Source organism: Harpia harpyja, chromosome 19 (genome assembly GCF_026419915.1).
Source record: "Harpia harpyja isolate bHarHar1 chromosome 19, bHarHar1 primary haplotype, whole genome shotgun sequence".
In the NCBI taxonomy this organism is placed as follows: Eukaryota; Metazoa; Chordata; class Aves; order Accipitriformes; family Accipitridae; genus Harpia; species Harpia harpyja.
This window is the reverse complement of record NC_068958.1, coordinates 1,820,758-1,847,143: the sequence shown is the minus strand read 5'-3', so window position 1 is coordinate 1,847,143 and position 26,386 is coordinate 1,820,758. Positions and strand designations below refer to the sequence as shown.

The 26,386-nt window shown below is 35.0% G+C and overlaps 1 protein-coding gene across 11 annotated transcripts in view; it reads right to left on the bottom strand.

The window, feature by feature from the left end:
* Positions 1-26,386, bottom strand: part of DENND1A (DENN domain containing 1A) — a 216,331-nt gene that overhangs the window by 166,933 nt on the left and 23,012 nt on the right. For all 11 annotated transcript variants that reach the window (XM_052814751.1, XM_052814755.1, XM_052814752.1 and 8 more), the window contains one exon: positions 12,985-13,028. In XM_052814751.1, the coding sequence (XP_052670711.1) occupies positions 12,985-13,028 (44 nt within the window). The remainder of the gene's footprint in view (positions 1-12,984; positions 13,029-26,386) is intronic.

Here is a 26,386-nt window from a genome sequence, read left to right as displayed (position 1 = left end):
TCATCTTGCATTGATTTTATCATAAAATCTTTTTACTTCTTATAGCAGTACTGAACATTACCGATTTTTATAATGGTCAAATTATTTTAAGAATTAAATTTTAATCAGTTCTTTAAAAGAATGTTCTACCCCAAAAAATCAGGAGCATAATTTGCTTAATAGCATTAATTTAAATTACCTTAGTTTTATCTCTACTTTTTTAATTCTACTAGTATTCCAATACAACTTTACAGCACTACTTTATCCATTTGCTTAGTGTTCTAAAAATCCGTTAGCTCTTTTTGAGCAATTATGAAGCTTGAATTAGGGGAGCACAAAAGCCACTTCTTCCTGTATGAGGGTCAGAAGGGGAACGGTACCCAGTATGAAATAACATCATTTCACTGAAGGTAACCAACTGTTCTCAGGAAAATGCTATTTTTTAAAAACAAACAAAAAACCCAGCACATATATACACAATCCTGGTAACAGGAAGAGCATGAGATAAATAACATTTCCTAAGCATATTGAGGCTTGCTATCATTTAAATATTTTAAATGTACAAAATATGTGCACAGATGGGCAACTTTTCTACTTGCATTACTAAAAACATATTTCAAGATAAAGCTCAAAATCCCTGAATTTTTTAAACCTAATTGTGACTCTGTTTCTTAGAATTCACACCCCAAGGCCAAAGCTTTCCTGCCACCAGTCCTTCAAATCTGATTTGGACATTACACGGGAGGAGGCTCCAAGCCTCCCTGAGGTCTCACTCCTTTTACAACATACGCAAAAACAGTAGATAATGGGCCTACGCTGAATTCACTGCTCTGCACAGCTCCTCTTGGGACACAGGCCCAGCAGATGTGATAAAAACTGTGTCAGAGAAGTAGCTCTAGTTTTTGCCTTAATGACAACTTCAACCTCTCAACTAATAGAACAAAAGAACAGAAATGACTATTACTTTTTTTCCAGTAGAAAAAAATCTGAAAGTAAAGCTGAACTAAATATTTAAGCAGTTTTTCAAAGAGGTCTCCTCAATAAATGTCTCTAAACCTCCTTCAATAAAATTAAGATTTAGTTTTATTTGAAGACAAATGGATTTTAGCTAACATGCTAAAAAAAAAAAGAAAAAATCTACAGCTACTGTTGTAGGAATAATTGTTCCAGTCTTAAATCACAAAGAATTGAAAAATTATACAAGCAAGCACAAAAAAAAAAAAAAAAAATCAGGTCCAATTATGTGCATCAACACTGATCAATTGGTAAAGATAAGAAGTGTCAATATCAGAAAGCTAGAATACTAATTGAATTAAATACATTTTAAACATTTAGTGACTAAAAATGAGGAATATCTTCACTTCCACATTTAGGAAAAATTAGGTGAGCACTATAAGCTGTGAAAAGATAATCACATATTTCTCACACCATAAGTCAATTGCACAGGTATATTGCATCAAAAACAAAGCTTTAAATATATACTTTGGTTAACATTTGTTAAATATTATAATTCTGGCTTAAGATGACTGTCCCTTTTAGAGGACGTCTCAAATACTCTATTCAGCTACAACTGCATACCCACTTAATCAGCAATCATTGTTCTCTGAGGCAGGACTTTGTTGTCAAGACAAGCACTGAAACCTTTAAAAAATTTCAGAACTGGCATAAGAAAAAAGTGATCTTTGTCAAACAAGGACAAATTTATGCAAATCTTTTATAAACATTCACAAACATTTATTTAGCTTTTGAAATGTTGGCCTCATTTGAGAGCATGAAAATGAGGGGGAAGTAGGAAGATGCAAAGGACAGCTTAGAGGCTGGCACACTACATAAATATTCAGAAGGAAGATTATAGGATTCATGTTAGGCTGTCTTAGGTTTCTCCAAAGTCCACATAGAATACCGAAGAACAAAACTAACGAGAAGTAGAGCAGATGTTAGACAATGCAGCAGCCCTCTTTTCCACACTCACTTGGCTATACTTCGATGCTTTCATTTTTTCTTTCAATATGGTTAGGTCATTCAAGGATTCTCCTATAGACTCTGTATTGTGGCTACAGAGCTATAAGCTGGACCTCTGTCAGCTTTCCAAAAGTTTCCAATGAAAAGGCATTATGCAAATTCTACCCCTCTTACTCTCTTTCAGGAAAAAAAGCCTCCAGTATGCAGTCATTGGAGTATTGGAAGTCCCAGCCTTCATTTCTGTATGGTTGTGTTTGCCTTAGGGCCATGCTGCTTGTTTTGACAGTGGATCCCCCTAGATAGTTGGGATTAGTCGAGCTTGTTTAGATAAACTTGAAATCAAGGCCTTCTCTAGGTAGACAGCTAGATGTAGCTACTGAGTTTCCAGCTGCCTTCTTCTTTCATCCCGAAACAACTGCAGATTCACAGTAGAGATCACAGCCACAGGCTATGTCACATACATAAGTACAAAATTAAAGGCTGCTAAAAGAAGCCTTTGTAAGTCTTAGTGCTAAAATAAGGAATCTGTACTGCATAGTTTAAACAAATTATTCAAGAAGCACCAATAAGGTCTGCAACCGATAGTTAACAAGACATGTTCACAAAAGAAATACCCTGTTTACATAAATGGGCAAGATCATGCTTTGTTAATCACTTCTGCACCATCCACTGTCCACCCTTTTTAAAAATATATGCAAGTAAATACTCCACAGTATCTGCTAGAGTATCTGAAAATGAGCTCTGTTTATCAAATACAAACTTTATGATCACAGGAGGCTATTATGACAGCACTATTCCAATTAGATTTTTCAGTCATGTTCACAAGATTGGGCCAGATTTGATCTTTACTCTAATGAGGTAATGCAAACCATAGGAATGTATTCACACAAATATAATACGTTAAAAGACAAGGGCCAGAGCTCCACACCTAAATTAAAACCTAAAATCAAATCCTGCCCATGTAACTATATTACACCTTTATAAATCTGCATTGTAGTTCAGCCCCAACAGAAGATTCCTTTGGGGGGGGGGGGGGGCAGGGACACCACAACCAAAAAACCCAGTTCTGGCTTTTAAAGATTGTAATCTCTTCTAGCTGGGTGCAAATTTTCATATACACTTCTGCAGCATCCAGGCACAATAGACAGGAAACTAAGTTAAAGGAAAAATTAATCACTAGGATGTTATAAACAAACAACGAGCAAAAAAACCCCAAAAGAAACAAACAAACAAAAAACTTAGTTCAATGAATAGTAAATATCATTAAAAATCAACTCCTGTCCTTTGCTCAAGAAAAAAAGATGTGAAGAAACTTGCAATGTTGAAAAAAACAGTTTAAATAAAGGTAACAGCAGAATTTTATGGTTAAGAAGCAAAGGTAAGAATTTGCCACCAACTTCTCTGCCTGTGTGCAAAGAAGGACTTCAGTATCACTTTTCTGCCATTTCCATATTACAGAAATTCTACTACCTCTCACTGTAAAATTAAGTCATTTCACTGACAAGAACTTTTATAGAAATTCAAAGCATTAAAAAGTGTGAGAGAGTAACATCAGACTCCAACTTCTTCCTGCACTGGTTACCAAAGAGAATATTAGAGTGTATACTGAATTCAGTTAGTCACTCCATATCATAAATTCTCCATTAAGTGACATCCTTAGCAGGAAATCAGCTACAGACTGGGAATCCTTAACCAAAATACTTAATTCCTGAGAAGTAATGAGAAAAACAGTTTCATCATGCCATTGTACTTAAAAGGAAACAGAAGAACACTTTTAAAATTGTTACCTAAAAATTAAACATTTCTGCTAAGAAAAATGCCATGGATATACCTAGCACAGTGTTATCAAATACCAGAAACTGATATAATTCATGGATTTGCCTTCTCACAAAAGTCTTCTAATTGCTATGACCAAGATCCTTGTTACTGCTGGAGAGAACATGTCGCTGTGAAAGAGCTTTAAAGCTAGTCACTAATAAAGTTACTTAACAACTCCATTACACAGGTATTATCTACTTTTTGCAGCTGAGGAAACATAAGAAAACTAAAAAACTATCCCAAAGGGGGCAACAGCTGACCAATTTTTAAAATTCAGGAGTACCTGTTTCTCAGACTTGCATTCACGTCATACCTATTTGAGAATTCTCTAAAGGAGAAGGAAGGAGAAAATGATGATATATGATGAGGACACTAGTGCCCCCAGGGAAAGAAGAACTTTTCTAACATTAAACTTTGCAGAGATGACATAGAGTCAGTGATCACCTTAGATAACTGAAGGTTATAAGAGGATACAGCTTTTCAAATTTATCAGTATTTTCACAACTTTTAGATTTCCAAATACGAGAATATGCTAGAGAAAATAGTGATTAAAAACCTGAAAGCTGTAAAAACATTCATTAGTCGTGGAAAGTGGTTTTTACTTGAAGAAATGACAGCTGATATGTACAAAGATGACTGAACTTAGAAACTTAAGTTTTCCAACTACAAAGCTAAGAACTTTGGACTTCCCTGGGTTAACAGAGAATAATTTCCAACTTTTCTCTATAATATGCCACCAGTTCTACGCTGCTGCCCAGACACATGTGAAAATTTGAGTATGTGAATATCAATTAATGTCTTCTATCAATCACCAAGAAATCCTTTCTTTCAGGCTACTTTCCAATAATTCCTTTAAAAAGTAAATTAAAAAAAGTACAAAGAATAATGCATGCAAAATAATTTGGGAAATTCAATTAAGGCATTATGCAATCTATATGCTTTGCACTATTTATAACATTATTTTAAAGTTATACTAAAACCAATAGCAAGTATGCCAACACAGACCTCACAATTATGGCTATGAAAAAAATGCACTACTAGGAAATTAAAATATGTAAAAATCTCAAAATTCCAGTTATACACACTCTTATAGACTAGTTTTCTTCCACAGCTAAGGTATAAAGTATTAAAAAACATATATCTTCCAGGACATGCATTCTACTATTTTGCTATGTTATAGTAACTTGGAATTCAGTATACCTGCCATTTAGCACTCATACGTCCACTGGCATTCCTACACACGTCTTCTGTGTTATGTCTTCTACAGGGCACTCCATGCCTACACTCTCTAATCTACAGAGGGCACAGGGTTTTGACAGCCATGCAGATGACTACAACTGAATACTTGTTATTACTGAAGTAACAAACCACCATCTGACTTCACTGAGAAACAATATTTTAATATAAAATTCCTCCTCCTGAAAAGAATGGACAGATTATGTGATTCTACAGTTCATCACTTGGGGGTGTGAGGTGTGGAGGAAATAAAAGGTCATGCCTACTTTAAAGTAAGTATCACACACAGCAAGACTCTCTAGCTAGGAAAACCGAAAGTTATCTTTCCATCCACACTCCCTCAAACCCAAACTCTAGGAAGTCCCTTTGCTGTCGAGTGTAAGTCATGGAAATCTCCTGCCACCTTGGAAATCAACGCAACCAAAGGGACAGCAATCTTCTAGAACTCCCTTTCCTACCCTTTACATGCACCAGCACCTGGCTACAAGAACTCAAGATGATCCATTTAAACAATAAAGCACAAGCTGTTTCATCTGGTTTGATGCTCTTTTACATGCCACAGGATGCTCTGCAAATAAAAAAAAAAATATACCTTTACTTCCCACTTGCCTTTTGTCTTTACAGCACCTTCAGTGAAGCTTTAGCTTCTTTATCACATTTTTTTTTAATGCATTTATACACTGGGGTATGGGCAGACAAGTTGCAAGAGCGAGAATCCAAAGAACTGTTTCCTCCTCCACATGCTCAGGAAACTTTGAAGCATTAATGACTACTTTAGGAGCTACAAAACAAATGTTCTCTTTACTTTGTTAAAATAGTACAGCTACATTAAAGAAGCAATAGAAAACATATTAAGGGGGAAAAGCACTGCAAGACAGAGTATTATCAATGCTCGTTTAGTAGTATGGTCTCAGAAACAGTCTTAGACATCAGCAATTCAGATTTTTAAGCTAGATAACTAAGTCATCCCACTAAACTCTTGATTTAAAAGTCATCTCTAATCAACTGAGAAATTGTTTAACTACTTTATGACTGTTAATATATAAGACGTGGCATATCTCAGATTGATTTGTAACTCTAACCTTGACGACACCACTTACCTGCTGTTACTTATTTTAGTCATATTTCAAAATAAGTTCTACTGTTTGCAAAGGATAGTACTTCCCAGTATTCCTGTACATGCAAACATCAACATAATCAGTCATAGCAAGGAAGACTGTTACATGCATTGAGATGCGTGGCCAACAATTTTAATATGCCTATATCCACCATATTGTTAGGCGCTTGAATTTTATTTTTAAACAAAACAAAGATACTTCATACATATTACAAGTTTTTAAACAATATTTTTAAAACTGTTTATGAATTGATCAATAGCACCAGTATAGAATTGAATAGTCCAAGAGAATGAAACAAGAGAACTTTCTAAACTATTTTGATAATGAATGGCTTAACAAACCAAAGGAGAATATTATTGCATAAGCATCTCCCATTTTAAAGAAACCCATCTTTACTTGAAGTGAATATTTTATAGTTTTATCAATAAATTTAAACATAAGTGATAATGATTACTCACTTTAGGCCTGATCCCACAACCTTTACTCACACGAGTAGTCCCACAGGATTTTAATATGACTACCTCAACGAATAAGGGTTGGCAGGACAGGTTTTAAATTATTCATATATTCACAGATTTTTAAGGCCAGAAGGGACCATTATGATCATCTAGTCTGACCTCTTGTATAACAAAGGCCATACGATTGTATCCAGTAATATTTGCACTCATCTGAATAATTTGCGGTGAAATCAAATTGTGTTTATTGAACTTCCAATATTGATTCAAATTTTACATGAAAGAAAACTGAAATTGTTTAGAAAGTGGTTTGAACTACATTTCATCACACTTGAACCCAATTATTCCTCTGTTTCTATTCAGAATTTTTCTAACTTCTGGACACCGGCTTTTGACATGGCTTTCGCACACAGACTTTGAAGTCCAACACTATCTCAGGTACTCTCGGGCCAAACTCAAGACAACTCCTGGGCTCCTTCAAAAGATTAATTGGCAGTTAATTACTATTTGTTTTCTGCACTTTCACCACTCCTGCCCAGCACCATGATTTCTGGAATACAGACATCATAACTGGGAAAACATTCGACTAATGTTGTCAATGATGCAACAAACAGGGAAAACAGCATCTCCACCTCAGCTCTTTCATAGACAGGAACAAATGGAGTAGCTACTTAGATGACTAACTCAAAGACAAAAAACCAAACCAAAACAAAACAAAAAACCCCAGACAGAAATAGTTTTGAGTACTTTCTCACTCAGCATGCCTTAGACTTCAGGACTAACTTTTTTCAGGGATACTTAAAGACTGACCTACTATTTTGCTTTGCACAAATCCACTGCAATGATTTTTGCAGCCAATCACCAAGCAGTAGTAAAATAAACATACAAAATAATAAAGAAACCTAGAATGCTATGATGCTATGTGAAATTCTGTGCAGATCTGATGGATTAATAAAACCAGCTATTCTATTAGTCTGTTAAATATATACTCTGGCTGAATTCGCTCATCGTAGAACTACTATAATCCTTAGATTTACTAACTTCAATTCTAAAATGGAACTTGGATGAACAGATTATGTCAAAGGTTCTATTAAGATGCAAATCATCTTTGCCATGTATTTCTCAAGGTTTGCAACTCTATTTAGCACAAATGCCTTGTAATGCACTTAGAACAAGGATAGTATACCCTACTACATACACAGTGACATTAGATTTGAAGAGGTTCTGCTTTTTTTATACTAATTAAATGATACTAGAGAAGCACATAAAAGGCACAAATAGAAATACATAAGAAAAACTGACCTCCCACCTCCGTCCCTCCCTCCTTTTCCTAAAAAAAAGGTAATGAAAAAACAACTTGTACCACACAAGGATGATAGAATAAGAGCAAATGAGGAATATATATTTTCTTCACTTTCCTATATTAAACAATATACATCTAGTCTAGAAAAATACTCTGAAATCAGAAAATACTCAGTTCTATAGTCAAAGCCCATGGTTTATTCCTGTCCACTATCTCTCAGGACTTGAATCAAAGAACCCAGCTTTGTCTTCATAGGGTAAGTCGTCTCCAGAATGCTTCAGTGAAACAGCAGCTGTACTATCTGCACATAAGGTACAAGGTGATCTCCTTACACATTACACAGACTGCTTGCCTACCCCATACAAAGGTTTCCATTCATACTGCTATTTTACCGCTACCTCGTCAATAGGGGTCACTGTACAAGGAAAATGTTTATAACTATCCTACATTAACTTTTACTAGGCTTTCACTTAAAAAGACTCCCTGTATGATGCAGTATGATAGCTCCATACAAACTGAGAGTATCAAATGCTTCAGAAGTGAATATCAAATACTTCATATATTTACTATTTACACTGCCTTGGTTTTACTACAAAGTGGCTTTCAGAACACTGTAACTACTTTTCTAGATTTTCTAAATGACTAATTACTCAACCTTTCCAATCCAACTTCTTCATCTACTTTTGAAAGGATAGCTATTATTTTAAATTACTCTTAAGACAGGTTTTGTCATGCAGTGTATGCAACCTGTAAGGCAAAAACTTTATACTAAGAATACTATGTGCAATTCAGAAATATCAAATTGGATTATAATCATCCCTCTTCAAGCAACTAAGTCCTCTTAGTGCACACAGATTTTGCAAGATAGGGGGGGTTATGCTCCATTTATGGCCAGCACTTTGTAAATACTCTCCAGTCACACATGCCTTACAATGACACAAAGAAAGGGTGCTTTTTATTTTTCCCTGTGTGCAATGTTTCTACAATGCTCATAGACTTTGTACAAGAAAGACCATTAGTTTCTATATAAAGACTGCCATAAAAGTTTTATAGTTTCTATAAATGTATAAAGATTGTTCGTTTCATTATAGACTCTGTTTCAATGCCAGTGGAAAGAAAAATTACCAGCAGAATAGAAGTAGCAATCTGCATAAGTACCAGCTTGCAAGCATGCATACCTCAGTCATTCTTGTAGTAATTAACTGATACATACAATAGTTCATCAAATTATAGACAAGTCATCATACCCACTTGAAGCAGCTCACAAATGGGAACTATCACCACATAATTTTTAATTTCCCTCCCAGATGAGCTATAAAGATTAAAACAGTAAGGAACCAAATGATGCACCTCTCAAAAAGCCATTTTAAAAATGTATTGCATTTTACAAAATTGTGTAATTCCTGCTGCACCTCCGATTGATTGACTATTTTCTATTTTTATATATTTATGCATCAACTATTTGCTGAAACATTCTTTCTGATAGAAGTTCGTTTCTTTGCAACAAACTTCCTTGTATTAAAATTAGTTCGCCCAGGATAACTATTAATCTTGGGATTAATCTTCAAAATGCTGGACAGCCAAAATTCATATGGTGATAAGAGTACAGCGACCTGGCCATAGTTTGGTATTTATAATACTCCAATAGCACAGGATTTCACCTACAAAAAAAGCATTTCATTACTATAGCTTTATTAGGAACCCAAACCAGAAAATGTAATACTATATAAGTATTTTTCTGCTAGACCATTGACTTCTTTTTTAAAGGATACTTTTACCTATAGTGACTGTATTTTATAAAGAATAACTAAGACTTCTCATCTGTTTTAAATTCTAAGACCATTGCTAAAAAGCTAGCACTGAAAAACTGTTGCTTATAATGCCAACAATTACTGTATTTCATGTTAGGTACAACCACATATACATAAATACACATTTAATTCTTAAAAGCTATTATAAGATACCCTAACAAGTTAATAAGCTCTTATATTTAAAAATGTATCTCAAAATTACTTCAGCCCCCCTCCTGCCATTCAAAAAAAGCCCCCCAGTTTTAACCATTTCTACTTCTAGTGGCCTGGAGCAATCATTAGCATTTTCTTTCCTTAGTAAGGCTCCTAAGATACCTTGTCTATGACATTTTCTATAAAATATTCCGTTATACAGTTATTTAACAGATTTAAACCATAGATGTCATTGTGGTCTGAACGTGTCAAAGACAACTTGAGGGAAAAAAATCAGGACACGCAGAATTCACTTTGTCAGTAATTACAATCAAAATTCCTACAATGTGGCTAGCCTGCTCATTACTTCCTTACTTTGTATCAAACCCCTTATTTACATTTCAGATTACATTTTTCATGAAACAGTAAGATCTATCAGAGCTGAGAGGACTGAAATAATGAGGGAGAAATATTTTAATAAAATGTGTTGGGTCTGCATTACTTCCGTGTCAGAAAGAAAGGTTTCTTCTGTAGCGATGGATCATTTATTCTGTCTCTAAATGAGAAGCAAAAGATGAAACTGATGAACTTTTACTGCCCATTTGTCTTTAGCAGACAATTAAGACAGAAGATCAAAATGGATTATCATACCACGCAGACAACTGGCCCAACAGTAATACATCTCCGGGACCACAGATTTGTAACTCTCTTTTATCCCTCCCCTTTCTTCTTACTCCTTTTTCCTCTCTAAAGGCAATGCTAGCTTTGTGGCTCAAGGGGAGCCAAAAGGCTGGTCATCATTATTCAGTCACAGATGTCAATCTAACCTCCCTTTTTTCTCAGTTTCTAAAGCAGTGAGGCACAATAATTTGTGACAGATTCTTTTACTGTAAGGTACAAAGAACACACAGAATAAAACATCTAGCAGCAGCGAGGGTCTCTGATCAGATGTGCTGGTACATGGGAAATACAGTGTATGTAAAAACAAGCACTGATAGTTTAGATGAATAAAAAAAACTTGAGGTGGTTTTTTTCCTTTTTTTTTTTTTTCTTACTAATAAGTGCTTTACCTTGTGTTGATTTAACTCAAATATTCCTTCTGGATTAAATCATAAATGTTTGATTGCTAGAAACAATTTTTGCCTGCACTAACATGCATATCATCTCTCCCCTTTGCATACAGAACACATGCAGAAAAATCAAGGGTTTCATAGTGTGTATCTTTATCTTCAGTGACTTAGCACTTCTAAAATTTTTTCTTCCAAAAAACAATAAACCAGAAGTTTTAACAAATAAACCTACTCGACTGATTTGCAGCCTATACATTTCTCAGAGCTCTAGATTAATCAGGAAAAACATGGATGTAGCTCTTCCTTTCTATGTTGGGTCTTTTTTCTTCCTCTGGCTTACTTCAATATTCACAAGTGATTTTTCAAATCTAAATCTGTCAGCTCTGGACATGCTCTCTTAGAGAACATATAGCCACTATCAACACAGAAAACATTCTTTCTGTGCATCAAGAGGGAAAATATTTTTAAAATCTACTCTGACTTTGAGAAGTTCAGCCTCCTTTCTTTTGCTTTCCCTATAAGTTTGAATGCGCAAAATATTTGATGATTTAAAAATCCATTCCATCCCCACAAACACACAAATGCACTACTGTGTATTTTATGGTGTCTAACCTCAGAAATCAGAAATTCTGACTATAACTGGGTGAACATCTTAAGAAATACGTATGAGCCTGTGGCTCCTCTGAGTTTGATTCAGTCTTGCATATTCATAGCAATATTATACAAGTCTAATCATTTGCAGCAGAAGGAAGAGGACTCTTAAGAATTTTATAAAGTAAATTTTTGTACAAGACTCTCCTGTAATACCTTGAACATGGACACAATTGACTGTACCAGCTCTGAAGGACCATCAGTTCACATATGACTAACCTGATAAGCTACAATGTGCTGAAAAGTAGTTAGTCTATCATGTAAATACAAACTTAGGGATCTATTTATTCACAAATTACAGACCGACAGTGGCAATAAGGATGTAGTCCCCCCAAAAGTTTAGATCCATGCTATACTTCATGTAAAAAGGAAGTCCTATTAATAAACTACAGTGAAAAGCTGTCAGGTAGTTGAATAGCTGCTTTGAAAAAAAATACTATTACTACTACTACAAAAATACTCAGAAGCCCTGGTCGAGGTCCCATTGCATGGAGTGATTACAGCCAAATATGAAAACATTTGTTCTGACCCTGATGAGCTATCTCATCTAACAATTTGTTAAATGCTTTAATCTAAATGCCACAAATTTTCATATTGATGAAAATGTAATTAGAGGGAAAGGATCTAAAATAAAATAGCTCTGCTGACCCTAACTCAGTATCAGAGACACACTGAGGCAAAATTTATTGTTATTAGTTATACAGTGCCATAACTTCAGCACTTCCCAGACATAAAGGTGCAAGAAATCAGCTTCCACTCACAACCCAGATGCAGCAGTTACCCTAAATGCTGACAAACAATAACAGCACATTAACTCCAGTAGTACTTATAGACACCACAGTAATAATCCCCTCTCCCTAACCTCCGACCCCTGCCCCAATCCACTTCTAATGAGACATAGTAAAATACAAGGTAACTTGAAGTTGTTAATTTCAAAGTCAGCTAGAGATCCTGTGAAAAATTCCAGATTCAGTCTGTGTATAAACTAAATGATAAATACCTGTGCGTTCTACCTGCACATTTGTATTTTTATACCATCTTTCTGAAACAGACTAGAGACTGCATGATCAGGCAAGAATTTAAAAAATGTACTGTAGTGCCAGGTGCCCAGTTAAATATAGCTATAAACCTTTCAGACAATGAAGTGAGGACTGCCAAATGAACTGCAGGCTGTGGCACCTAAAGGCAAAAAGTGAAATTTATTAATCAATTTTCCTTCCCGCTCTCATGTTCGCTTGTAAAAACCAGACTGTAAAACAATCTTATGAGATCCAAAATTCTTCCGTTTTCTGCTTTAAATGTAAAAATGTTTTTATCCTTCTGCTCCTAATTACAGCTTTTTCTTTCTAAGAATGCATTTATCTCTTTCAGTAAAAAGAGCAGTAATAATATGTTGAACAACCCTGAAATAAATTTTGTCATGTAAAAAATTAATTACGCATTCCAAACCTGGTCACTGTAGCCTTCTGGGAATTGCCTCCGCACCTCAGGATCTGTAAATAATTGACAGATAATATTAATTGGCTTTGGATTAGTGAGCAAGCAGAGAATCACACATTAATATTTGATCAGAAGATGATAGCAACCCTGGCAGGGGATCCAAGGAGGGCAGCTGAGGCTGCTATGTTGATAAGAGCAGGGAAGGACTTTTCAAGGCTCTCCCTTTACCCTCCTCCAGAAAGACAAAAACTGTATATAAAACATACACACACAAAACACATGAAGCCAAAAATATCTGTGTGTACATACACATGCATACACACACACACGTATATGTAAATATATATTTATATATATATTATTTTATAAGAGATGTCCTGGTGCTACACTGAACTTTAGGCTGTTACCTTGTGCAATATCTTTCTGGCTGCAATTTGCCAACTAGGCTTGTCACCAGAAAATGGTTACCAAATGCACTTTGATTTTGTTTTTAATCAGATAACTACTTTTGCCAGCTACAGACACTGCGTTGATTAACCTCCATAGATGGTTTTCAGTGATACCAGATTACAAATCTCCCAAAATTACTTTACAGTAATGTTAAGGTATGGTCCCTAGAAAAAAAACTTTTATCCAGAATTTGAAAGAGGTAATTAACATAGCCCTGGAACCTCTGTCATCAGGAAAACAAATGTTAAATGCTTCAGATTAGCAAGCATTCAAGACTGATGCAACATACTTATTTCTCTGGCTGTCAGAATAAATAATATGGTAGTATTCCCTGAGAAGTTATCTTAAATTTAATTAGAGATGTTCATAAAACAACGAAATATCATGATTGAAATTATTTATATGACAACCTATTTAAAACAGAACTCTTCAAAGCCATCCATTTTTCAAAGGAATATGTCTGAGAAGGCCAGATTCCATTCTACGAAGAATTTTTTTAATCACAAAAAACAAACCAGACAACAATCACACAAGAGTTCAGAAAAAAGTGTAATGCATGGAAAAATCAACCAGTATGCTATGCAGTTTCTACCCTTGGTGCAATCCGATGGGTTTGGTTGTATGACGTGTGGCTCACTGGATACACTGTTCTCACAAATTTTGATCATTATGTAGGGAGTGACGTTGCATACACAACCTCTACTGCTGAATTACTGCTATACTGCCTTGTAGCTAAGGCTTGAGTGGAAGAGTCATTTTTATGACACATGCACCATACACTTATTTCAGAATAGTCCCACCCCACCCTACATTTCTCATTGGCAAAATTTACTTTAGTAATAAATTAGTTGATTGGTGATTCAATTGCTAGCAGATGCAAACTTTTTATTAAGGTGTATTCTTTTTACATTAGAAATACAGCAATACTGTAGTTAATCAACTTTGTAGCTTAACTTTTTCCAGACAATCAGATGCTTAGTTTTAACGTTTCACCATTACACACATACAATTACATACACAATGTATCAAATTTTACATATGCATATGAGCAAACCCTTCTACATTAATACAACAAAGTAGAAATAGAAAGCAAGGGATCACCTTTTAAAGCCTTAGTTTGAAAAGTCTTAAATCCATATCCAGGTAAGCGTGCTAAGCTAAGTGTCCAAAAGTGCAAAGTAATGTGAACAGCTGAACTCATACGAACGGTCCTTTATACACAATTAACAGGACAATACAGTTTCATATTTCACCAAAGCAAGCACAGTATCAGCGGTAAGATGAAACTATGCAACATCTATTATGATACATGTTCTTAAATGTTTTTAAAATTAATTATTTGAGGCTAAACTTTCAGGATTTCACAGAAAAAACAATGAAAGAAATAAATTTGTAAGAAATCTCTAACGGTGCCTGGAACATGATAACTGACATTCCCGCACACACAACTTCTATTGACCCATTGCGCTCAAACTTAATATAAATTTAGACAGACATACTGACAGACACAGCATTTTATCATTTACCATTTTTAAGGAAATGGGGAATTCTTTTGGGACATAAATCTATAGTGTGTTTGCTCTACACACATTCTTCCATAGATTGCAATCCACATTCTCCATTCTTTAAAAATACAACAAAACAGATTAGTCATACAAAGTAATTGTGTGTGTAAGCATGTATTTTTCCTGTTTTCTTAGCATTCTGAAAGCCCTTCCTGAGTTTCAGGAGCTTATTGGCATGAAGGAAGGCCTATAGGCACCTATTTAACAGTATTTATGTAAACCCTGAAAGCTCCTAGCCACATCACCATCCAGAAGACATGCAAGATACTAAGATTAACTCCTAAGCACTGGTAGCTGAAAGTTATCATGGGCAAATAAATACCTGCTGGTGCTTTTATTGTCTCAGAGGTCACCTTACAAACTTTTCTCATTAAAATGAAACAAAACACAACTTAAATAATAACTTAAAAATCACAGCCAAGGATTTCTTCTTTGGTTTTAATTTTAGCTTTGTCTATATACATCAATTTTCATTCAAAGTTTTTACTTAAATATGTTCATTCTTACAGAAAATTGGGATTTTTTTTCCTGCCTCTCAAAAATTTATGTGCCTTCAAGAAATAAGGGTGAGCGGTGGCCACAGAAAACACAGTGTAAAATAAACAGAAAAAATGCTCCTGTTCCACACACGTCCCTAACACAGGAAAGTCAAAATAAATCAACTTAAAACAAACAAAAGATTTCCATTGTCCTCATCTCTTACAAGGACCACTACTTTTTGTACATCAGTTCACTAGACTACACGCTGAACAGGATTTGGCAAAATTTTCAATGTTGACTCATTCACAGCCATGGTCTATGAAGTAGAGTGCAGGACATAATTAAAATGCAGTTATGCTGATTACCAATACAGAGTAACGAACAATAACTTCCCTCCCACCATCACTACATCAGAATCTATACCTCCAACAGTTCTTTAATATCAATGGCTAGTAATGGAAGATATTTCAATTTTCAAACTTACTGAAATGTTTAATTGATCTACTACAAAATTATTTTCCTTAAATATTTCAGAAATTATGCATTTCTGAATATTTGTTCTTTAGGGGTAAATACACACCAGTGAAAATTGCTTCTAAAACAAAATTTTGTCACTTGCTCTTGCCATGGAAAGAACTGCAATATATCTTTGCTGCAGGAGCAGCAACATTTTGATCTTTGCTGTCCATCCCTACGGCTTCCTCTTCTCGCACAAAAGCGGTGATACTGACAGCCACCTCCAGCATTGCTGGGTCAGGCTATGTGTAAATGCAGGAGGCTGGCCTCCACGTTCTCTTGAGAAAAGGCAGCAAGGATGGATTATCTTTTGCATATCACAAGAGGCAGGTATGCTGCATTTTAAGAACCCTTCCTTACAGGTCACCCAGCCTAGTTACTCATAAACTGTGAGTAACTATTTAGAATTTTTGTTTCTTATTTTGTATCTTCAGTGAGCTTGGTAACAGGAGAAAACTGAAGAAGACCCAAACCCCCACAAAACCACAGGTAATAGATCTTATTGAAATGGGCCTCTTAAACAATTCAGTAACACAAAATGCGGAGTTTCTAAACTTTTCCACATAGTAGCTTATTGACTGTAATAAAATTTTTACTTTGTTATCACACAGTCTTTTCTATATCTCTTAATAAGTACCATTCCACTTCTACTTGTCTGTTGATCTGTACCATAAAGGATGAATTATTTCTACCTCTCTAAAATTAGACAGTAAAATATACACACTGCAAGGCTCAGTAAGAAGACAGGAGGAAATACGCTGGATGCTTGCTGTGCCTGCAGACTTCAAGCAACTGAAGTAGTTACGGTTGTTTTCAAGACTAAGGGACTGAGAACATCTGAATCTGGGCTTTGGTCAATATATTTCCTCATGTAGATAGCACTATTTCACTCACCAGATTAAACACTACCACACTGTAGTTTAGAAAAAGATGCGACCATGATTAGAGTCCCCACCTGAGTCAGTTTCTACAGGTTCAAGATGAACGTGTTCTCAAAGCACACAATCTACAATTATATTTTCATCTGAAACATGGATCTCAGTGCTATGATACATTCATAAGCTAAGCTGCCTTTAATATAAATAAAAACTTCCTATGTCAATCAACTGTACACATTAGAAGATATTTAATTTCATCCACAATGCAATGGAATTAACTTAATTTCTCATCCACCAGTTTCAATGGAAATAACAGCAATATGTACTTAGCTGGATGAGCAAAGCATCTTGTGGAATTGCACTGGGTGTCACATGCCTGTTAAGACAGTGGGATATATAGTTTGTATACAGTCTGCTTCTGCAGACACCTCTCATAACAGCATCAGAATGGCTAATCCATATAACCTTGAACCCTACAGTTAAGAAAACCACCTTTAAATTATGCTTGGCAGCCATACACTTGCACATCCTCCTGTTTTTACAAGTACTTTCTATTTAACATTGCATCAGCTCCACCACTTCAGCTTTTAAATGGTCTGGGAATACTTACTAAACTTTCAATATCTTTCCTTGGAAAACACTACACAATTGAAAAAGAAACTACATCACATCTTATACCTTTTATCACTTTACCATTCTGCATTGTTAATTTAATGTTCATTTGAAAGGCGTTTTTAGCTATGCTTACCTACACACATACACACAATAAAATTATATTTTAAAGTTATATGGCCATTACATGAAGTTCCAGGAAGCTGGAGCACCCTCACTAAACCAAGAGGATTTACATAAATACATACATTTAAATAGTGGCCATCAAGACACCTGACTTTATTAAATATAAACATCTACAAAACAAATGTTACTATTACTCGGTATGGCCAGGCTCTCCATTGAAACGATAAGCACAAGGCACCTAATCATCACAATGGACACAATATCCAAATTACTCTGAACAGAGGAAAACGGTCATACAAATGGAGGAATACAGAAGGGTAGCTCAGCCAAGCATTCAGGATTCAGCTTTAATCAGCACCACTAGTACCCGTAAAATATACTTCAGCACTCATATGAAATACGTGGTAAAGACATGAACATAACTGACTGTCAACTCTGCCTATAAAACTAAAGTACCTTGAAAACTTCAAACACTTTTACTAACAGTAATTTGTTTTGCACACTGCATGCAAACAAAATTAGATGTAGCTTGGCTGCATCTCCAGACAGTAAGAAAACCCTTTGCAACTCAAAACACAGTGAACACTGTTATTCTAGGTACTTAACAGGCTTTCTAATTAAATGATACTCAAATATTTTTCTGCTTTAATACTCCATAGACAAAGTAAACACACCTAGAATACTTTTTTCAAGTACAGGATAGTGGAATCTATTTGCTGACATCAGAACAAGGGAAGAGACAGACTGAAATCCTAACCAACCTCTTAAACAGTTACAGCAAAGTAGAGAGCTTGAAGATTTCCACTGCACCAGTTATAAAGCATTAAAAGCTCAGCTGAGGTCAGCAAAAGGAGACATTGCAAAACAATAAACAAAGAAAGTGAAAGTTAACAACAGAAAGAAAAAAGGTCACATGAATTATGGAGCTGCTTCTCAAACTAAACTTTTCCCAAACCCCAAAATATGAACTCAAGTTGTGCTACAGGCTGAACTTGTATGTTGATGGTAACTTAGTATCTCCTGTTTATCTTTCATTACATCTGATTTAGTAGTTTCAGCTCACAAAAGATGACAAGATCCACACAGTTTCTGCCTAAAGCAAGTGCTGACAAACTTATGTGGAAAATAACCATATATTAATATTAACAGCATGCTGAAATATAGCACCGGAAATTGTAAGTTACAAGTGTAAAGCAGAAAGTATACAAACAATACCATTCCAAAATAAAGCTAAAATACACCATCTTATCTGCAATCTCCCATCCTTGTATGGGCACATATTTAAATTAAAACTGTTGGTACTAAGAAAAAAGTAAATTTTATTCCTAATGCTTACACTCGTGTAAAAAGCTTTTAAATCAATGGCATGTCATATGAATTTCCTAAGATTCATGAGTGACTTCAGTGAAGTCAGAGTGAGTTCACTTACCAACCTGATGCACATCATTGTAAGCCCTCTTCCCAGAGGGTATAGCTCCATACAAAGCAGCTGCTGCCCATAAAATCTAGGTTGGCCAAAGACCTGGAGATCCACTAGACCTTATTACTCACAATGGACACTGTGTTCTAGGGAGGACCAGTTAGAAAAACACATATGAAATAGATCACATGGTTATTTTTGAAGCAGTTTCCTTTGCAACTATTTTAAGAGGTGCTTTTGAAGGAAACTACTGAATCACTTCTCATATGAACAATATGTGAAATTTTTGTAACTGAACATATTTTTTATTTTGAAAAGGGGTAAGAAAAGACAATGCTATTTCTCAGTGATATAAAACTTTTCTGCACTGTCACAGCAGCTTTTTGATTCCTTGCCATGCCTTTATAGAGCATCAGCAAATGGGTAACAGAAACCATTGATTCCACACTAGGTGAATACAGTTTTCATTGCTAACACCTGTAGTTTTTCGCTCTAGTAGTAGAGATTCTACCTCACATCTATGCACATTATGTAGAGCATTGTACTGATTACTCAACCATATTCAAGCTATTATTGTTAGTATTTTAGTAAATATGTGAATGTTTCCAAGTTCTAAAACCTATTACTGCCTCTCCCTACAGAATCTTGTTCAACAAAAAGCCAAATACAGAAGAATATTGAAATTAGCTGTGAACTGTATAATCCCATTGTTCAATTTCATGGCATTTAAGACACTACCTTCCCCTCCTCACAAGTCTAGATGTTAATCCATGCTGTAACCTGATTTAATTTTCCAGATGACAGGATGGGAACATGCTACAATGGCATATTAGTGTAACTATGCTGCTCTTTTACTCTCAACTTTTCTTACATCATAAAGTGAAGAGTTTTGCTTTTAAAAGAGGCATGCTAAATTACTTCTAAAAATAGCGCAACTCAAACTGGTCTGTATTTGAAGTGTACGGAAATTATAAAACCAGGGAAGTTCTTCAAAAAATTATCAGAAAATACTTCCCAGAATTAACCACACAAACCCAATACATACTACCCTGTTTCTTCTGATAAAAGTCAGCCAATTTAATCCATATTGGCTAAAATCATTCAGACATACTAATCCCAAATTGAAAAATACAGTGAAAATTACTTCATTTTTTCCTCCCTGACTAAATGATTTAGCTCGTTGACTTTTTTAAGGTCTTTATAGCTGCAATCCCTCTAAAATGAAATGGAATTCCATTCAGAGCAACTTTAATTTCAACACCCACTACACATTATAGCACTTATGCAGCACAACTAAAAAGTAATGTAAACTTCTTTCCAAACCTCTGCAATCTCCTTGATGTCCTGTATTCAGTACAGCCGAACACTTCTGCTTGCCCTTAAAGTGCTGCAGACTTAGCATGCAGATAACATCTCAGAGTGAGGGAAGAAGGGGAGGAGGGAAAAAGGCGGGGGGGGGGGTGAGGGGGGGGTCTGGAGAAAATGTGGGAGAGAAAAAACCTACACACACAAGAAGACGGATAAGAAACCTTAGAACAAGTTCTGACACAAAATACATATAGAATAAAAATTCCATTTTTCTGGATGTGAAGCTTTAAGCCTTCAATCTTTTCTTCTTAAAGTACTCCTTATTCTAAAAGCATACAAGTCAGAAAACAACCACAATGTAAAACAAAATTCTATAAGAATGTCTTACAAACTATATTTAAAAAAAAAAAAACCACCACACAAAAAAACCTGCCAGCACACAATGCATGCAACTGAAGTTACCCCAAAATATCAATATGCGTAGTAAGCATACATAGCAGGTTCAATATTCAAAAATACAACCTGCATGAGAATAGTATGCAATGAAACTATTCACCCAGCATATCACATTTCAAACAAATATTCCATTTCTAGGACATAGTCCACATCTTTGTGACAAGTTAGGCATAAATAAGTGGACACTGACCTATCGTTCTGTTACTGAAGTTTTTGTGAATGATGTACAATCACCAGTTGAGTGAATCATCAAGTACTATACACATCAGCTGCTGTTCAAATGAGTCCATTGACATTAAAGCCATAAAAAACAGACTTGCAAGTTTGCCTCTCTTAACAGAACATTTGGAATTCTGCCCTGCAAGTGCCAAAAACCTCAGTGGTAACATGAAAATGCTTTTCACAACAGTTTAATCTAGAAACAGAATATAAGATTTGCAGCTCACACACAAAATGCTGTTCAGAGTTCAGTAAAATGATCCAAAAGCGGGAAAGACTAAGAGCAAAGGCAACATAAAAGATACATCACAGGAAACAGGAAGGAAGAGAAAAAAATGGAACAGATTAAACAAATCACTATGATTTCCATAATTGTTTTTATATTATTAACACATCAAGAGCCAGAGGGGCAGTGAGGAGCAAAACTTTCCTAGGCAGTGTTCAGCAGTATCTTATATACATATTTTTTTAAATCCTTCCAAAATAAAGCAGGTTAATCTACAACTTCCTCACGGATTTTTACTTAAGGCTACATACAGTTCTCCAGAATAAAGAGATACGGAGAAGTAATAGTCCTAACCATACAAGAACTGGCAAAATTGCCAAAGTTCCATTATGTTTCAGTACAGCTTGGGCGGCCGGGTTCCTAACTGATCTCACATCAGTTTTCCAGTGCATGCATCAGTCCATCAGCAGCTTTATGACCCATTGAGAGTAAACCTTAAATACGAGACTTTCACTGCTTCTAGCACCCAAACCAATCTTCCATCTAAAGGTGTCTTGGTTAAATTAATTTTACAATCCTGTTAAAAAACTAAAGTATAGTAAGTGCGAAATAGAAACAACACTCACTTCTTGGATAAGAAGACAGGAAAAACATTGATTGCCTTTTACAGAAAGACGAGGCTACTACAGTAGTCTCCTCTTAGCAACTCCTAATCAGCTATTTTGTGTCAAGTCAAGTTGTTGAACTGTCCAGCTTGCCACTTAAAAGGCATTTAGCATCACAGGGACATTCCACTACAAAAAAGTAGTAGAGTTAAGAATGGTATTTCCAGTTTCCTCTGGCACAGTTACAGCTTTGAAAGAATCTGTTCCTTTGTTTCAATACCATTTGAAGAGCTGAAGTATCATGAAATAAACAGATGATGGAAAATTTTAAAAAAACCAAACAAACAAAAAAACCACACACCTCACCAACCAAAACCCACTGAAGTTAGCTCTGATCTAAATGTTAATGTAAACACAACCACAAAAACTGAAGAGTAGGTTCAGTTCATATTTTATTCCAAATCTCTTCTGTATTATGAAGTCAGTCATCTCTCTCCCAAGAACAAGATCAGCTCCTCCCTTCCACAGCATTAAGTTGTAATAGGAGCAGATCGAGAAGCAAGGGATTGAAGAAAATGCATGTGTCAGAGTCAAGATCTGATAAATGATAAGTAAAAGGATATTGGAAAAGTTATACATCAGACTAGTTAGACCCTTTATAAGGTAACATGTTCCATCTTCAACTGATATTATTTACTGTCTTGGATTCTCATAGGGAATGCTACCGGGTTTAATCAAAACTTTACCAGTTCTTTTAACAGAAGTTGTGAAACAGTTGTGTTGCAAGCACAGAGTGTTCAATATATGAAATACAGTCGGGGAATTACCCCTATATGAAATCCTTAACTCCTTTTGTTTCATCCATACCACAAAATCAGTTTAAAAAAAATCAGTTGTATAAAGTACAGATTAATTTCCCTTCTACTAATATTCTAAACTGTAAGAATAAGGAGGCATTAGAAAGTGTAAGATGTCTTCAGTGATCAGAAAACTCAGAATTATTTCTTTACAAATAAGAGCAGAAAACTCTCAGTCCAGATTAATTTTTAAACTGATGATACTGATATAACTAAAGCTAGAACTGTAAGAAGGGGATGCAATAGGGTAGAACTAAAGCTGAAATAACAGAGATCAAAAACAGAGACAAAAAAAAAAGTACTTATTTCAAGTCTTGTTTGTTACATGTTTCTCCCATCTTCATTTGAGGTCTTCAGATCTTTTATATGCAATGGTTAATTACTTTGGTGATACCTCAGGTCCACATTAAAGCATGGTTGATGAATCTTTTGAGTTTGCTTTACTATGCACTTAAGGGGATATTTCTCTTCATAACCATCTGTTCTACAACCAACCCAGAAATTTAGTACTACTGGAAATCTAAGCCAAACTCCAGGAGCCCTGCAAGGAGCAAATTTTGAATGGATTATGTTTTTAATTCTTTTTTTCCCCGTAATTTTAGTCAGCAAATTATACAGCAGCTAAAACTTGCAAAAAAATACAATCAGGTAACATCCTACTTCAATGTTCAAGAAATCCACAAAGCCTGGCTTACAAAATTAAATACAAATTGTTTTGAAACATTTTACAGGCTGCCTGTAATAATTGTACAAAAGAGTTTAAATGCAGAAGTTGAACAGGAACACCTACTTTTAAGTAGACTTTTTTTGTTTGTAATGGATTTTTAAAAATTTATTTGTGTTTGATCAGTATTTTTTTTTCTCGTAACCTTTTCACCACTCTATAAATTTAATAGAGATATGTTTCAAGTGGTCAGGCCATGAATAGTGAATTCGTTTCTCTCCTGCCTCTTTGTATTTATATTCTGAGACAGCAGAGTTGCCTGGTGACAGCCTCTTCACTTCAACAGCAGCTGGCAAGCCCTCCTTGTCCTGAAAATATGAAAGAAACAGTTAACTAATATTTCATGCTATGATTTAAATGTGACAGTCTGGAAGTGTCAATACCACACAGGGCAGGATTTACAAGACAAGATTTTTCTTAAGTCTCAGAAGCAATAAAGGAAGAAAAATAAACAGACCTTCATCACATGTAGCTAGCATGCAGGAAAAATTGATCCAGAGTTAGTGCATCATCTAGAGTTTAACAATACCAGACACAAGCGGTGATTGTGTAAATCTGCCAGTTTAACTTATATTTCCAGAATGCAAATTCTCAAGTTACGCAAGATAAGACCAAAGCAACTAGAGTTTTGACATTTTTACAAGAAACAGTCACCCTCTTTAATATTTACAAGACATGTATTTCAAATTGCTTATGTATGCCTATCTGCTTTCCCAAGATTACGGCTTCTGCTAAAGGTTCAAGCATATGTAACCCAAAACATTTTCTTCAAGCTAGCTTTTTACAGCAAAAAAGACTTACATTTGATAAAATGAAAGTTTATAGCCAACTTAATTCATACCTAACATTGGCATATTAATAAGCACCTTCATTCAAAAAAAATCCTTATCCGATTAATTTTAAGAGAAATTTTTATGTAATGTCACATTTTCTACTTTCCTGTGTCAACCAGATAATTTTTAATTCTATTTGTTGTTTTGAAGAAAGCCAGGAATAACATTTTAATGTCATATTGCTCTTTAGATATACCATATTACACAGAACTCATGTAAAACCACAACATGGCCATGGCAATCAATCAACTACATTACAAAACCTAAAGGAATTGCTAATGAAAACAAACAGTATTTTCCAACATACCGCCAGGCTTTTCATTACTAGAAAATACTTTGAATTTTATAAACATTTTCCAAACTGCTTTATTTTCACCATTTTTTTGTTTTAGTTTTAATAATCTTATGGCCGTTTTAATTTGCTAATAACCTGTATTTTCCATGTATTACAGAACACTTTACAGTCATCTAACTTTTTTTTTAATCTCTTTCCAAAATTCACCAACCATAAAAAATTCAGATAGACATATTATTAGGCAAATACATGCAAGTACTACAGAAATATATTCATTGTTATATGGACCATCACATTTCAGGTTTAATCTGAACTGACTCAAAAAGCACTTGGAACAAAAGTGTTCTAGCCAACCATAAGTTCTTGAAGTGGTGTACTAAAAAAGAAAAATAAAACAACCCTACTCTTCAGCAATTGTATAATTGCCTAAACCACACAGAGAATACCTTCTTTGTTAAACATGCAACAGTGAATACTGATTTCTAAGCCTCAAGCTATGTAACTTTATAATGTTTAAAACTCTGACCTTACTTTCATACTTTCAATATTGATAGTCTCAAACTGTTTTCAGTTTCAAAGTTATCATATGTTACTTTAGTAGAGTACCACCAGCCCCCAATGACACTGCTCTATGTTATTGATCTGCACAAATATCATCTCTTATGGGAATCTCCCTGCATAGTAATATAAGATTTTATAGAAAACAAGCTCTTCAGAATCATTTTGGGGTTTGACAGCTTCAAAATTTCTATTATTGCTTCTCTGTTTATTTCAGGATGCTTTAGTTATCCAAATGGCATTGAAACAGAAAAACCAGATTCTATCAAAGATGAAATTGTGACACAGGAAACTGAAAATCCCATTCTTAATTCTATTGTTTTCTTTAGTGGAGATGTTAATTTAAATACTTTTTTGAATGTATAGTTAAATATATCCTATCTATCACACAACGAATCTGATTCATATATGTTTCACTAACAATAAATGACAGCCAAACCTAGCTATCGGTTTTGGGGAGACATTATTATAAAGAGTAATACTATCATTGTGGTTTCTACAACAATGTACACATCTTTAGACCTTTATGCTTAATGCATTTACAACTGCAGAAATAACATGGTATTAAATGATCCTAACTGAGCAATAGTTTCAATGGTCACCAACTCATTCCTAAGTTTTAAGGCGTGCAAGATTATATATAAAAGACAGCAATAATTATTTTGTTGATACACTTCAGAAGTTAGCCTTGTACCCTTCAGTACTCAGTTTCACCTTTTTATTTCAGCTTGAACTGTGTAAGATGTCCATCTCAACTTATCAGTCGTATTAGCACTGTCCATTCCATCAAAATGGTAATGAAAATTCATAAGGGCCAGTCAGCTGGAAGCAAGTTTAAACAAATAAAATCAGAGAGTGGTCACAGTGAGCCTCCACTAAGGCTGCAGCATCACTGAGGTCTTGTGAAAGCCTACAAACTGAAGCATTAAATGAGAGGAAAGTTTGTAAAAACAGGAAAAGCATTCAATACACTCTCCTGCAAAAAGTTTCTGTGGAGTCAGATGTGTTGATGACAGAAGTTGAACTTCTTGAACACTATTCAAAACTTAGTGGGGGTGAGGGGAAAGAGGTCCTAATGTGGAAAAATACACCTCATGTAGCTAATGACCATGAGATGAAAGAAAAAGAAAATCACTGAGTGTTCAGCTACTCAGAATGACTTCTCTCTTTTGGAGTAAAGTTCATTAATAGGACAGCATCAAGCACTGCAACAGAATTGTGGGTATATTTACACTTGAAGTATTGACCTATTTCATATCTGCAATGCTTTCAGCTACTACTAA